Genomic DNA, 14,142 nt, shown 5'->3' with positions numbered 1-14,142 from the left:
ATCCTGAGCCTGGATTTCTAACCTGGGAAAGACATCCAAGAATGGACTTTGGAGATCCTTGTCCTTCTTGAAACATTTTGTCTCTTAAGAACATATGTGTGTTTTTCTGGAGTCCATGGTATTTATTAAAGATCCATGACCCTCCCAAAAAAGAAGTTGCATTTATTGAGATCATCATCAGCTACTATGCTAAAGTTTTACAATTATTTTTATGCTTTTTATTTGGTTGTTACAAAGTAGTTTTTCCTATTATGGTTATATAATTGCAGAATTTCTTACTTGATAAAGTATCTCATAGGAAAAAGATATTTTGTAATATTGCCAATAATAATTAATAATAGTAATACCAGCCAGTATCTATGGAACCCTTAATGCAGTGGTCCTTAACCTTTTTGGCACCAGGGACAGTTTCATGGAAGACAATTTTTCCATGGTTAAACAGGGGCTGGTGGGAGGGCGCATTAGATAATCACGAGAAGCACACAACCTAGATCCTTTGCCTGTGAGGTTCACAGTAGGGTTCGCACCCTCATGAGAATCTAAGGCCCCTGCTGATCTGACAGGAGGTGAAGCTCAGGTGGTGATTCAAGTGATGGAGAGTGGCTGTAAATACAGATGAAGCTCCACTTGCTCACCCACCACTCTCCTCCTGCAGACCACAGACTGGGTTGGGAACCCCTGCCTTAATGTATACCAAGCACAGCACTAAAATTTTTTTAACACATTAGCTCTTTTGATTGACATTACAGCAAGATACTGTGTGTATATATCCCTGTCTATGAATAAAACCTCTTTAGAGAAGTTAAACAACCTGTGTTGGATCATACTACTTATAGGGGATGGAACTTAGATTTAAATTCAAGCCGTCTAACTCATCTAAAGCTTGTGAGCCTAACCATCACTGTGCTGTTCTATAGTATTTGGTACTAAATTTCTAATAATGACAGCAGAGGTAATTGGCGTCTTCCTGTTTATCTTCATAGCATGGTAAACATGTAGGGACTCTAACTTGCCTTACATGCTGTAATTGGTTAATGGAAGATCTGGAGCTAGAACCCCCATCTGTTGTGGGTCCTGTCCTCATTCTTCTATACCTAACTTTTGAAAGTATTATTCTAAGAACTTTTTTTAAAACAAAACTTCAAGGAGTAAACATCAAGAAAATAGTAAGCAACAACAAAATCTCATTTGTTTTATCACCATAGGAATCTCGCCAGATAAGCCATGTTTGGCAACACCAGGTTTATATGACTCACTCTCTCGAAGACTGCATTCCTTAATTTGCTTGTTCCACTTGGGTTTTAATTTCATATTGTTCTTTAATCACTTATAGACCCTTTTAATTAAGAGGCCTCAGAACTTTCACAAATGAGGTCTATTATCCAACCTCTTTACTTTTTATAAAAATAAGATACGAAAATTAGATATAAACATTGAGTTTGTGGCATAATCACCAAAAAGTAAGGAGTGGTTTTTTAGTTCTCAAAATCTGCTTTTGTATTATCTCTCCTATTGATTATTCCCTCGAGCATTGCTGCTATTGCCAATCTTTAAAACTTGCTTTAGATTAATGAAGATTTTGGAAAGACATATATCTAAATCCCCTCACGTGTAGAAATAGTCTAACTTAAACCACATATAAATCAACAAAATAAAAAGGCTGTTTATATTCACTAGATCTCTCACTGTGGAGTTTTAGATGTGAATATCCTCCTTCATTTATTATTTTTTCTAATTTAATTTAAAAACAGAATCTATTTTTATTGTCAGGTTTCTGCCATCCTACCCCTCCCCCAAATAAAATCCTATGTTTATTTTCCCGAGGCCTCTGTGATCAAACTCACTTAAATGGAAGTTTTGAAAATGAACCAGTTAATTGATACCATTTGCAGCAGCATTATGATAGTTCCATATGGCTTTTTTGGTAATACCAACTGCCTCATTTTAAGCTGTCATTGCAAAACCTCTTGATTAAAACCCAAATATCCCATAGGTAAAACAATATTGCTTTCATTCCTTCAAAATCAGCATTTGCAGTGGCAGAAATACGAGACCCATGTTTGTGTGAAGGTCATTGTGTGCAGAATGTGCTGATGCCAAGCAAATGTTTGAGAGAGATTCATTTAGTAGATGTTAAAAGCTGGCCTGCTTGAAACCTGTTTTCCTCTGTAGTTTTAGGGTCAATGTTTAAAATAATTTTATACTAATAGTATATTCTTTACTTTCTGCATGTTCCATGTGTAAATGAAAACACTAGGTCATGTGTAGATTAACCACAGAATTTTAATAGAAAATAATGTTTTCAGAGGTAGACCTCTTTGGACACGGAGTAACTGTGGGTACTTATTTTCCAAGTGGCTGAGGATAATTTTTCCCCACCATATAAATCTCTAGAGAAATCTTATTAAAACCTATCACCCATTTTCCTGCAATCTTAAACAGGATATATGTGATACAATTAAGCCCTTTTATAATCACTCAGGGTCATCATTATGGATATCAGTTAGAATGCTGGGCTAGAAGCCACCATCATCTCACTTGGATCACTGCAATAGCTTCCTAACTCATTTCCCAGCATCTACACATGCCCCATTCCAATTCTTTCTCCTCCACACAGCTGCTGGAGTGACCTTTAAAATAGAGGAATCTGATCATTTCAGGAACCTGCTTTTTAAAACCTTCAATGGCTTCCTATTTCTCTTCAGATGAAATCTGAAATTTATAATGTATCCCCTAAAGGCCTCCACTCCACCTACTTTCCTCTAGACTCCTGAACTTGTTTCAGATCCTTCACAGGACATTGGATCTGAAACACTAGGACCAAGCTAGTGTGGTAGAATGCAAACGCTTCACAGAATGTTCCTGTCTCAATACATAAAATAATGCACAAAACATAATTTTAAAAATCATCAACCACAAAGAAAAACACCAATGGCCGGGCGCGGTGGCTCAAGCCTGTAATCCCAGCACTTTGGGAGGCCGAGACGGGCGGATCACGAGGTCAGGAGATTGAGACCATCCTGGCTAAGACGGTGAAACCCCGTCTCTATTAAAAAATACAAAAAACTAGCCGGGTGAGGTGGCGGCGCCTGTAGTCCCAGCTACTCGGGAGGCTGAGGCAGGAGAATGGCGGGAACCCGGGAGGCGGAGCTTGCAGTGAGCTGAGATCCGGCCACTGCACTCCAGCCCGGGCGAAAGAGCGAGACTCCGTCTCAAAAAAAAAAAAGAAAAGAAAAGAAAAGAAAAGAAAAACATCACCAACAGTAACCAAAAAAGAAAACGGGCAAGGAAAGAAACAAAAAACTCACAAAGTCGTGAAAATGCTCGCTTAATATTTCCAAACGGAGTAAAGGAAATAGCTGCTGACTTGAGAAGAAATAAGTGAAATGGAAGATTTAGATGTGGATACCTCTATTTCTCTATTCCTTTTCCTAATTTAATTTTAAAGTAAGATTTCCATTTTGTTTACTTTATGCTCTTCCCCTTCCCCCCACATACAAAAAAAATCTCTAAGTTTATTTTCCTAAACAAGACCAAAGGAAACTGAATGACAGCCGTATACACTTCCTTTAAAAATGAAAATGAAAGAAACACTCAGAACACAAAGAACGCGTCCTAGAAGAAAATATAGAATTCTATAAAAAGGAAACTTCATAATTTCATTTTACTGTCAAGCAACTTAGTAGATCACAATGAACATCACAAAATGAGTTAAGGACAATTGCAGATCAAGAAAAAGGAGAAACAGCATCACAGAGCCTTGGCACAAATCCTCACTTCAAGGCCCTTGGCACTGTTTTAGTGGTTAATAAAAAATATTAATTACCTTTGAAAAAAAGGCAGCAGCCCCATGAGGGGCTTATAGATAAAATCCCCATCTCCCCGGGATGGAGCACATGGGGGAAGGGGCGGCTGTGGGTGCAGCTTCAGCAGACTTAAACGTTCCTGCCTGCTGGCTCTAAAGAGAGCAGCGGATCTCCCAGCTTAGTGTTTGAGCCCTGCTAAGGGACTGCCTCAAGTGGGTCCCTGACCCCCATGTCTCCTGACTGGGAGACACCTCTCAGCAGGGGCCAACAGACACCTCATACAGGAGAGATACAGCTGGCATCTGGCGGGTGCCCCTCTGGGACGAAGCTTCCAGAGGAAGGAACAGGCAGCAATCTTTGCTGTTATGTAGCCTCTGCTGGTGATACCCAGGCAAACAGAGTCTAGACTGGACCTCCAGCAAACTCCAGCAGACCTGCGGCAGAGGGGTCTGACTGTTAGAAGGAAAATTAAACAGAAAGGAATAGCATCAACATCAACAAAAAGGGCGTCCACTCAGAAATCCCACGCAAAGGTCACCAGCATCAAAGACCAAAGGTAGATAAATCCGTAAAGATGGGGAGAAACCAGCTCAAAAAGGCTGAAAATTCCAAAAACCAGAATGCCTCTTCTCCTCCAAAGAATCACAACTCCTTGCCAGCAAGGGAACAAAACTGGATGGGGAATTAGTTTGACAAATGCCAGAGTAGGCTTCAGAAGGTGGATAATAACAACCTCCTCCGAGCTAAAGGAGCATGTTCTAACTCAATGCAAGGAAGCTAAGAAGCTTGAAAAAAGTTAGAGGAACTGCTAACTAGAGTAGCCAGTTTAGAGAAGAATATAAATGACCAGATGGAACTGAAAAACACAGCACGAGAACTTCATGAAGCATAAAAAAGTATCAATAGCCAAATTGATCAAGCAGAAAGGATATCAGAAATTGAAGATCAACGTAATGAAATAAAGCGTGAAGACAAGAATAGAGAAAAAAGAATGAAAAGGAACAAACAAAGCCTCCAAGAAATATGGGACTACGTTTGATTGGTGTACCTGAAAGTGATGGGGAGAATGGAACGAAGTTGGAAAACACACTTCAGGATATTATCCAGGAGAACTTCTCCAACTTAGCAAGACCGGCCAACATTCAAATTCAGGAAATAAGAGAACACCACAAAGATACTCCTTGAGAAGAGCAACCTGAAGACACATAATTGTCAGATTCACCAAGGTTGAAATGAAGGAAGAAATATTAAGGGCAGGCAGAGAGAAAGGTCAGGTTACCCACAAAGGGAAGCCCATCAGACTAATGGTGGATCTCTCTGCAGAAACCCTACAAGCCAGAATAGAGTGGGAGCCAATATTCAACATTCTTAAAAGAATTTTCAATGCAGAATTTCATATCCAGCCAAACTAACCTTCATAAGCAAAGGAGAAATAAAGTCCTTTACAGACAAGCAAATGCTGACAGATTTTGTCACCACCAGTCCTTCCTTACAAGAGACCCTGAAGGAAGTACTAAACATGGAAAGGAACAACTGGTACCAGCCACTGCAAAAAGATATCAAATTCTAAAGACTATCGATGCTATGAAGAAACTGCATCAACTAATGGGCAAAATAACCAGCTAGGATCATAAGGACAGGACCAGATTCACATAATAATATTAACCTTAAATGTAAAGGGCTAAATGCCCCAATTAAAAGACACAGACTGGCAAATTGGATGAAGAGTCAGGACCCATCTCACATGCAAAGACACACATAGGCTCAAAATAAAGGGATGGAGGAATATTTACCAAGAAAATGGAAAGGAAAAAAAAAGCAGGATTTGCAATTCCAGTCTCTGATAAAACAGACTTTTAAACCAACAAAGATCGAAAGAGACAAGTGCATTGCATTATGGTAAAGGTATCAACGCAACAAGAAGAGCTAACTATCCAAAATATATATACACCCAATACAGGAGCACCCAGATTCATAAAACGAGTTCTTAGAGACTTACAGACAGACTTAGACTCGCACACAATAACAGTGGGAGACTTTAACACCACCATTGTCAATATTAGATCAACGAGACAGAAAATTAATAAGGATATTCCAGACTTGAACTCAGCTCTGTACCAAGAAGACCTAAGAGACATCTAGAGAACTCTCCACCCTAAAACAACAGAATATACATTCTTCTCAGCACCACATTGCACTTATTCTAAAATTGACCACAAAATTAGAAGTAAAACACTCCTCAGCAAATGCAAAAGAATGGAAATCATAACAAACAGTGTCTCAGACCACAGTGCAATCAAATTAGAACTCAGGATTAAGAAACTCACTCAAAACCGCACAACTATATGGAAACTGAACAATCTACTCCTGAATGACTACTGGGTAAATAACAAAATTAAGGTAGAAATAAAGATGTTCTTTGAAACCAATGAGAACAAAGACACAATGTACCAGAATCTGTGGAACACAGCTAAAGCAGTGTGTAGAGGGAAATTTATAGCCCTAAATGCCCACAAGAGAAAGCAGGAAAGATCTAAAATTGACACCCTAACATAACAATTAAAAGAACTAGAGAAGCAAGAGCAAACAAATTCAAAAGCTAGTAGAAGAAAAGAAATAACTAAGATCAGAGCAGAACTGAAGGAGGTAGAGACACAAAAAATCCTTCAAAAAATCAATGAATCCTGGAGCTGGTTTTTAGAAAAGATCAAAAAAATCAATAGACTGCTAGCCAGACTAACAAAGAAGAAAAGAGAGAAGAATCAAATAGATGCAATAAAAAATGATAAAGGGGATATCACCACCAAACCTACAGAAATACAAACTACCATCAGAGAATACTATAAACACCTAAATGCAAATAAACTAGAAAAACTAGAAGAAATGGATACATTCCTGGACACATACACCCTCCCAAGACTAAACCAGGAAGAAGTCAAACCCCTAATAGACCAATAACAATTTCTGAAATTGAGGCAGTAATAGCTTATCAACCAAAAAAAAAGCCCAGGACCAGACAGATTAACAGACAAATTCTACCAGAGGTACAAAGAGGAGCTGGTACCATTCCTTCTGAAACTATTCCAAATAATAGAAAAAGAGGGAATCTTCCCTAACTCATTTTATGAGGCCAGCATCATCCTGATTCCAAAACCTGGCAGAAACACAACAAAAAAGAAAATTTCAGGCCACTATCCCTACTGAGCATCAATGTGAAAATCCTCAATAAAATACTGGCAAACCGAATCCAGCAGCACATCAAAAATCTTATCTACCATGATCAAGTCAGCTTCATCTGTGAGATGGAAGGCTGGTTCAACATACACAAATCAATAAACGTAATTCACCACATAAACAGAACCAATGACAAAGCCCATATGATTATCTCAATAGATGCAGAAAAGGCCTTCGATAAAATTCAACACCACTTCATGCTAAAAACTGTCAATAAACTAGATATTGATGGAACCTATCACAAAATAGAGCTATTTTTTGACAAACCCACAGCTAATATCATACTGAATGGGCAAAAACTAGAAGCGCTCCATTTGAAAACTGGCGAAAGACAAGGATGGCCTCTCTCACCACTCCTATTCAACATAGCATTGGAAGTTCTAGCCAGGGCAATCAGGCAAGATAAAGAAATGAAGGATATTCAAATAGGAAGAGAGGAAGTCAGATTGTCTCTGTTTGCAGATGACATGATTGTATATTTAGAAAACCCCATTGTCTCAGCCCAAAAACTTCATAAGCTGATAAGCAACTTCAGCAAACTCTCAGGATACAAAACCAATGCGCAAAAATCACAAGCATTCCTATACACGACTAATAGACAGAGACCCAAATCATTAGTGAACTTCCACTCACAAGTGCTACAAAGAGAGTAAAATACCTAGCAATACAACTTCCAAGAGATGTGAAGGACCTTTTCAAAGAGAACTACAAACCAGTGCTCAAGGAAATAAGAGAGGACACAAACAAATGGAAAAACATTCCATGCTCATAGATAGGAAGAATCAATATCATGAAAATGGCTATAATGCCAATAGTAATTTATACGTTCAATGCTATCACCATCAAGCTACCATTGACCTTTTTTTTTTTTTTTTTTTTTTGAGGTGGAGTCTCATTCTATCGCCCAGGCTGGAGTGCAGTGGTGCAATGTCGGCTCACTGCAAGCTCCACCTCCCGGGTTCACGCCATTCTCCTGCCTCAGCCTCCCGAGTAGCTGGGACTACAGACGCCCAGCTATTTTTTTGTATTTTTAGCGGAGATAGGGTTTCACTGTGTTAGCCAGGATGGTCTCGATCTCCTGACCTCGTGATCCACCCGCCTTGGCCTCCCAAAGTGCTGGGATTACAGGCGTGAGCCACCGTGCCTCAGCCACTACCACTGACTTTCTACACAGAATTAGAAAAAAACTACTTTAAATTTCATATGGAACCAAAAAAGAGCCCGCATAGCCAAGATAATCCTAAGCCAAAAAAGAAAAAAAAAAAATAGCTGGAGGCATAATGCTACCTGACTTCACACTATGCTACAATGCTACAGTAACCAAAACAGCATGGTACTGTTACCAAAACAGATATATAGACCAATGGAACAGAACAGAGGCCTCAGAAATAACACCACACATCCACAACCATCTGAACGTTGACTAAAAACAAGCAATGGGGAAAAGATTCCCTATTTAAAAATAGTTTTGAAAAAACTGGCTAGCCATATGCGGAAAACTGAAAGTGGACCCCTTCCTTACACCTTACACAAAAATTAACTCAGATGGATTAAAGACTTAAACATAAGACCTAAAACCATAAAAACCCTAGAAGAAAACCCAGGCAATACCAATCAGGACATAGGCATGGCAAAGACTTCATGACTAAAACACCAAAAGCAATGGCAACAAAAGCCAAAATTGATAAATGAGATCTGATTAAACTAAAGAGCTTCTGCACAGCAAAAGAAACAGTCATCAGAGTGAACAGGCAACCTACAGAATGGGAGAAAATTTTTGCAATCTATCCATCTGACAAAAGGCTAATAACAAGAATCTACAAAGAACTTAAACAAATTTACAAGAAAAAAATAACGCCGTCAAAAAGTGGGTGAAGGATATGAACAGACACTTTTAAAAAGAAGACATTTATGCGGCCAACAAACATATGAAAAAATGCTCATCATCACTGGTCATAGGGTAAATGCAAATCAAAACTACAATGACATACCATCTCATGCCAGTTAGAATCGTGGTCATTAAAACATCAGGAAACAACAGATGCTGGAGAGGATGTGGAGAAATAGGAACACTTTTACACTGTTGGTGGGAGTGTAAATTAGTTCAACCATTGTGGAAGACAGTGTGGCAATTCCACAAGGATCTAGAACCACAAATACCATTTGACCCAGCAATCCCATTACTGGGGATATACCCAAAGGATTATAAATCATGCTACTATAAAGACACATGCACACGTATGTTTATTATGGCACTGTTCACAACAGCAAAGACTTGGAATCAACCCAAATGCCCATCAATGATAGACTGGGTAAAGAAAATGTGGCACAGATACACCATGGAATATTATACAGCCATAAAATGTATGAGTTCATGTCCTTTGCAGGGACATGAATGAAGCTGGAAACCATCACTCTCCACAAACTTAACACAAGATCAGAAACCAGACACTGCATGTTGTCTCTCATAAGTGGGAGTTGAACAATGAGAGCACATGGACACAGGGCGGGGAACATCACACACCGGGGCCTGTTTGGGTGGGGGTGCTAGGGGAAGGATAGCATTAGGAGAATTACCTAACGTAGATGACGGATTGATGGGTGCAGCAAACCACCGTGGCACGTGTATATCTATGTAACAAACCTGCACGTTCTGCACACGTACTCCAGAACTTAAAGTATAATTAAAAAATAATAATTTAAATGGGGATTCACTAAAGATATGCACATACCTTAAATATTATATCTTAAACTTAAGACATTTGAATGCCATTTATTTGTTAGGGCAAGGTCTTTTGAGTATCATTTAGTGTTTGGAATTTGATTTTATCTTTCTTTTATAAACTATACCCATAGTACGGCATCAGCAATTTCCAACTTGGATTCCTTAAAGTAGAAAAGGAACTTGATATGCAAAGCAATAGGATCTTTCTTCCTCTCCTTCTGTGACTTCAACCTTTTTTTTTTTTTTAAGTGACTTGCCTTTCTTGAGTCTTTAAAAATATTTAATGTAGATTTCATAGAACTAACAACTCTTTCTTTTACATTCATTTTTATTTGCTTTTCCCATAGCAACCCTATGACTTAACGCTGTTATCTCCATTTCATAGATGAAGAAACTCAGACTTTAAAAAGATTACCCTATTTCATTTTGTGCATATTGAAGTCTAATAAACATATTGCTAACTGACAACTTGAAGCGAGGTATAGAAAATCCTAACATATTTTTATAGCGTAAGATATTAGATTATTTTTGCATAAAATACAACTATGTTTTTACAATCTTTATAGCCAAGTTTCTCTCTAGAAATAAAATTTATAATGGAGATATCATTATCAGTTTGATTTTGCACACAATCTCTTGAAACAGATTTCAGAGCAACTAATGATCTAGTCAGAAGGCCTGAATTTTAATTCAGACAAAACCAGTTACTAATTCTATGACTTTGAATAAACTATCTATTCTCCTTAGGCCTCTGTACATGGAGGAGATTCAATTTAATGGATTCCCCAAGGTCTTTCTAATCTCTGGTTTTCTGTTTACAAACTAGAAAGCCTTCTGATTAAAATGTATTAGACAATAAATTTACTTTTTGTGAAACACATTGCAAAATGCAAAATTTATATTGGATTTTTAATGAATTGGGTGAAAATTGAATATAATAAAGAAGTTCATAAATGATCCCATTGTTAATCAAAATTATAGATATAAAAGATTTCGGAAACATTTTGAAATCAAGCAGTTAAGTTAAAAAAATAAAGCAAAGATAAAAATTTGTTCTTAATGATCTATAACTTTTAAAATCAGTCTGTATACTCTCCATCTGTTACACAGTGGAATTACTGTAAAATTAGCCTAACATGTATTAACAACTGGCAAAAGAGAATCAGAGATTCTTAGGGTACTTAAATAAGCATTACCAGAAAAGACTTATGTCTCTGTCTGTTGGTCCGTCCACCAGTAGGGTTCATTCTGGACCATGGCAGCAACCCCTTTTTTCCTGGCCAATTCATTTTAATCTGCTATAAGATTATACACAACTTCAGTAGCACCACATCTCTTTTTAAGGGTTTTTGGTCACTCTCTGTTGCCTAGAGAATTAGGTCTTGACCACTTACCCAGATTTTCAAGGCTCTCTCAGGCTGTCCCCTGCCTGTCTTTCCAAACTCATTCCTTATTGTTTCCTTGCATGTGCCTTTCATATTAGGCTATGTGAACTATTTCATATTTGCTTTCCCAGGACATTGTCTCTTTACCTCGCTCACGTGGTCCTGCTGCAAATATTGCCTTTCCCCTCATCATCCCAGCTTTTCACTCTCTGCATCTTTCCAGACCCAACTCAAATAGCACTTCTCTTTCAAAGCCTTCCTTGATCTCAGCCGAAATTTCTCTCTACTATGGAGTGTAATAGGTCTTTATCTGTGACCCTCATCACTTCTCCATTCTTGGTAGAGGTTTTTAAGTATATGACTTACTGGACTGGAAATTCGAGTTAGTCAAATGTATTCCTGTATGCTGAATAGCAAATAGTTTATAACACAGTCTTTTATATAGTAAGGCTTTAATTAAATATGCAAAATTATCACTGGTATACACTATTTCTGGGTCCACCTCACCAAATATTAGATACCTACAGTGTGCAAGTCACTTCAGTATGAAGGGTGAGACATAAAAGGATTAGTTAATAGAAGACAGATGAACAAAAGAAATGGAATGACTTCTCAGTTTCCAAAAACTTGATAAATGAAAATACCACCAAAGAAACCAGCAGTCACTCACTCAAGCAAAATGATATTTTTGTTGTCAATTCCAACTGCAGAAGGCGAGAAGGCAGAGATTTGAGACTGTGGAAAGCAAACTGCATGTAAGGAGAGATTACTATAGTGCATAATTTGAAATCATACTCAAAGTTAAAGTTTAATGATAGTATTTGAGAAAAAATAACATAAGTTATGAACTAGGCATGTTTGTATTCAGGCACAGTTAAATTTACAAGAAGAGATTTTCTGTAAGAAGACCAAGGAAACGCCAAGATTAGAATGAAGAATTACATTGACTTAGGTTGCTTTTTCGGTTTATATCATACTAAATGAGATTGCATATGCCAGACTTACAAGTAAGCGCTAAAACACAAGTGGTATCAGGGACCAGCATCGAAATGATCAAGTGATTTTATGATCACTTAAAAAACAAAAACAACACAAATATTTATTGGCCTACAATGTGACAGGCCTTTTACTTGGAACTGGGGATACAATAATGGATCACACAGATCCCTAACCTGTGCCTCACTAACACACAGTGTCCCACACATACCTACACACCTACACATACACACACACACAGGTTTCTATTCCAAACACAGTTTTATTTCTAAGTTTTTATTTCGATGTAATTGTCAACCAGAATTGGTAATGTTTTGGGTATTGCCAGAATTGAAGGCATGGTGTAGATGGGAGGTGGCAGGTGGGAGTTGGGGACTGGGGAGGTGAGAGAAAGGTGTCTAGTATGCCCCAAGGATGAATGGTGATACCAGTCACTGAGAGCAAAGGATGGGGAGAGGGGAAAGGATACGTTTCCTATTGGGTGTGAGCTGCCTTTGAGCAATCTTAGATGTTGAGTAGGTGTTGGATAAGGGACTGAAATTAGATAGGGAACTGGATCCAAACACAGAGGCTCAGACTAGAAATATAAATGTGGGAGCCATTAAAGTTTGGGTAATGGTTGAAGCTCTCCTTGAATGAAATGGTATAAGTAGTTGATTAAGTGTTAGAATGTGTACAGCTAGAATCCATGTTTCAGGTATTAAGTTATAAACAAGGACTAGGACCAGTTTTTGAAACTCATATATTTATAGCTTTGCCATGTATTAATGCAATATAAATTTCCTTCCTTTACAGGTGGATGATTGTGGCTTTTCTTTGAATCATCCTAATCAGTTCTTTTGTGAGAGCCAACGTATTCTAAATGGTGGTAAAGACATAAAGAAGGAGCCTATCCAACCAGAAACTCCTCAACCCAAACCAAGTATCCAGAAAGCCAAGGATGCATCATCTGCTCTGGCCTCTTTAAATTCCTCTCTGGAAATGGATATGGAAGGACTGGAAGATTACTTTAGTGAAGATTCTTAGGCAGTTTTGTAACCCTTTATCCTCAATAGCCTTCATTTTGTTTGTAAGATTTTGCTTTTGTTGTTGTTGAAAAAGGGTTTCACTCTGTCACCCAGGCTGTAGTGCAGTGACACAATTACAGCTGATTGTAGCCTCGACCTTTCCAGCTCAAGTGATCCTCCTGCCTCAGCCTCCCAAGTAGTTGGGACCACAGGTGTGCATGCCATACCCAGATAATTTTTTTAAAAATTTTTTGTGGAGGTGGGGTTCTCCCTATGTTGCCCAGGCAGATCTCAAACTCCTGGGCTCAAGTGATCCTCACACCTCAGCCTCCCAAAGTGCTGGGATTACAAGTGTGAGCCACTGTGCCTGGCCTTTCTTTTTTTTAACCTTTTTATTTAACTTCTCTCTTCACTGCATCCCAGTCCATCTACAGAAAGCAGGTTTGAGGTAAAAACAAAGACCTTCACTATATTTTGCTTTGACAAAAGGAAAGAGGAAGAATTTCTATTAAAATCTATCACTTGAGTGATGTCATTTAAGTCCTGTTTTAGGAGATAAAAATAGCTTTTGGGACTGGTTAAAGTCCCCCAGAAACTATAATACAGTTAAGAACAACTTTTGTTTTAACTCTTATCACTTTGTAATTTTGACTCAATCCTTTTCTGGACCATTTTTGTTAATAAATATCAAAGTGTACGTGACAGTGTCTGTGTATAATTGGGAAAGTCGTATGTCATAACAGAATGAAGTTAGCTTTAGAAAGCCGAGCATAGAAATGTAGGTCTTCATTGTGTTAAAAGGGAAATATTAGAAGCGCTCTCGCCACTGTAGTTCAGTGAGAAATTTTATGATGGAATGTTTTGTATCTGGCAGTTTTTAAAGTGGTCATTTGGAATATCCAACACACTGCTTATCACTAATGAAGAGTTTAAACTTTTCTTTACCTTTTTTTTTTTTTAAAGAGTTGACCTGTTTTTGGTTATTCTAC

The 14,142-nt window shown here is 38.1% G+C and overlaps 1 protein-coding gene across 2 annotated transcripts in view; it reads left to right on the top strand.

Annotated features, from left to right (window-relative positions):
* The window catches only part of PRIM2 (DNA primase subunit 2), a 312,401-nt gene extending 298,551 nt beyond the window's left edge, over positions 1-13,850 (top strand). The window contains exon 14 of one of the 2 annotated variants that reach the window (XM_077998744.1): positions 12,942-13,850. In XM_077998744.1, coding sequence (XP_077854870.1) covers positions 12,942-13,172 — 231 coding nt within the window. In that variant the 3' untranslated portion in view covers positions 13,173-13,850. 2 annotated transcript variants of the gene reach the window in all.
* Positions 13,851-14,142: the final 292 nt, after the last annotated feature.

The sequence above is a fragment of the Macaca mulatta genome, chromosome 4 (assembly GCF_049350105.2).
Source record: "Macaca mulatta isolate MMU2019108-1 chromosome 4, T2T-MMU8v2.0, whole genome shotgun sequence".
NCBI classification, from domain to species: domain Eukaryota; kingdom Metazoa; phylum Chordata; class Mammalia; order Primates; family Cercopithecidae; genus Macaca; species Macaca mulatta.
Note: the sequence above shows the minus strand (reverse complement) of the source record. Positions and strands in the feature narration are given on the sequence as shown.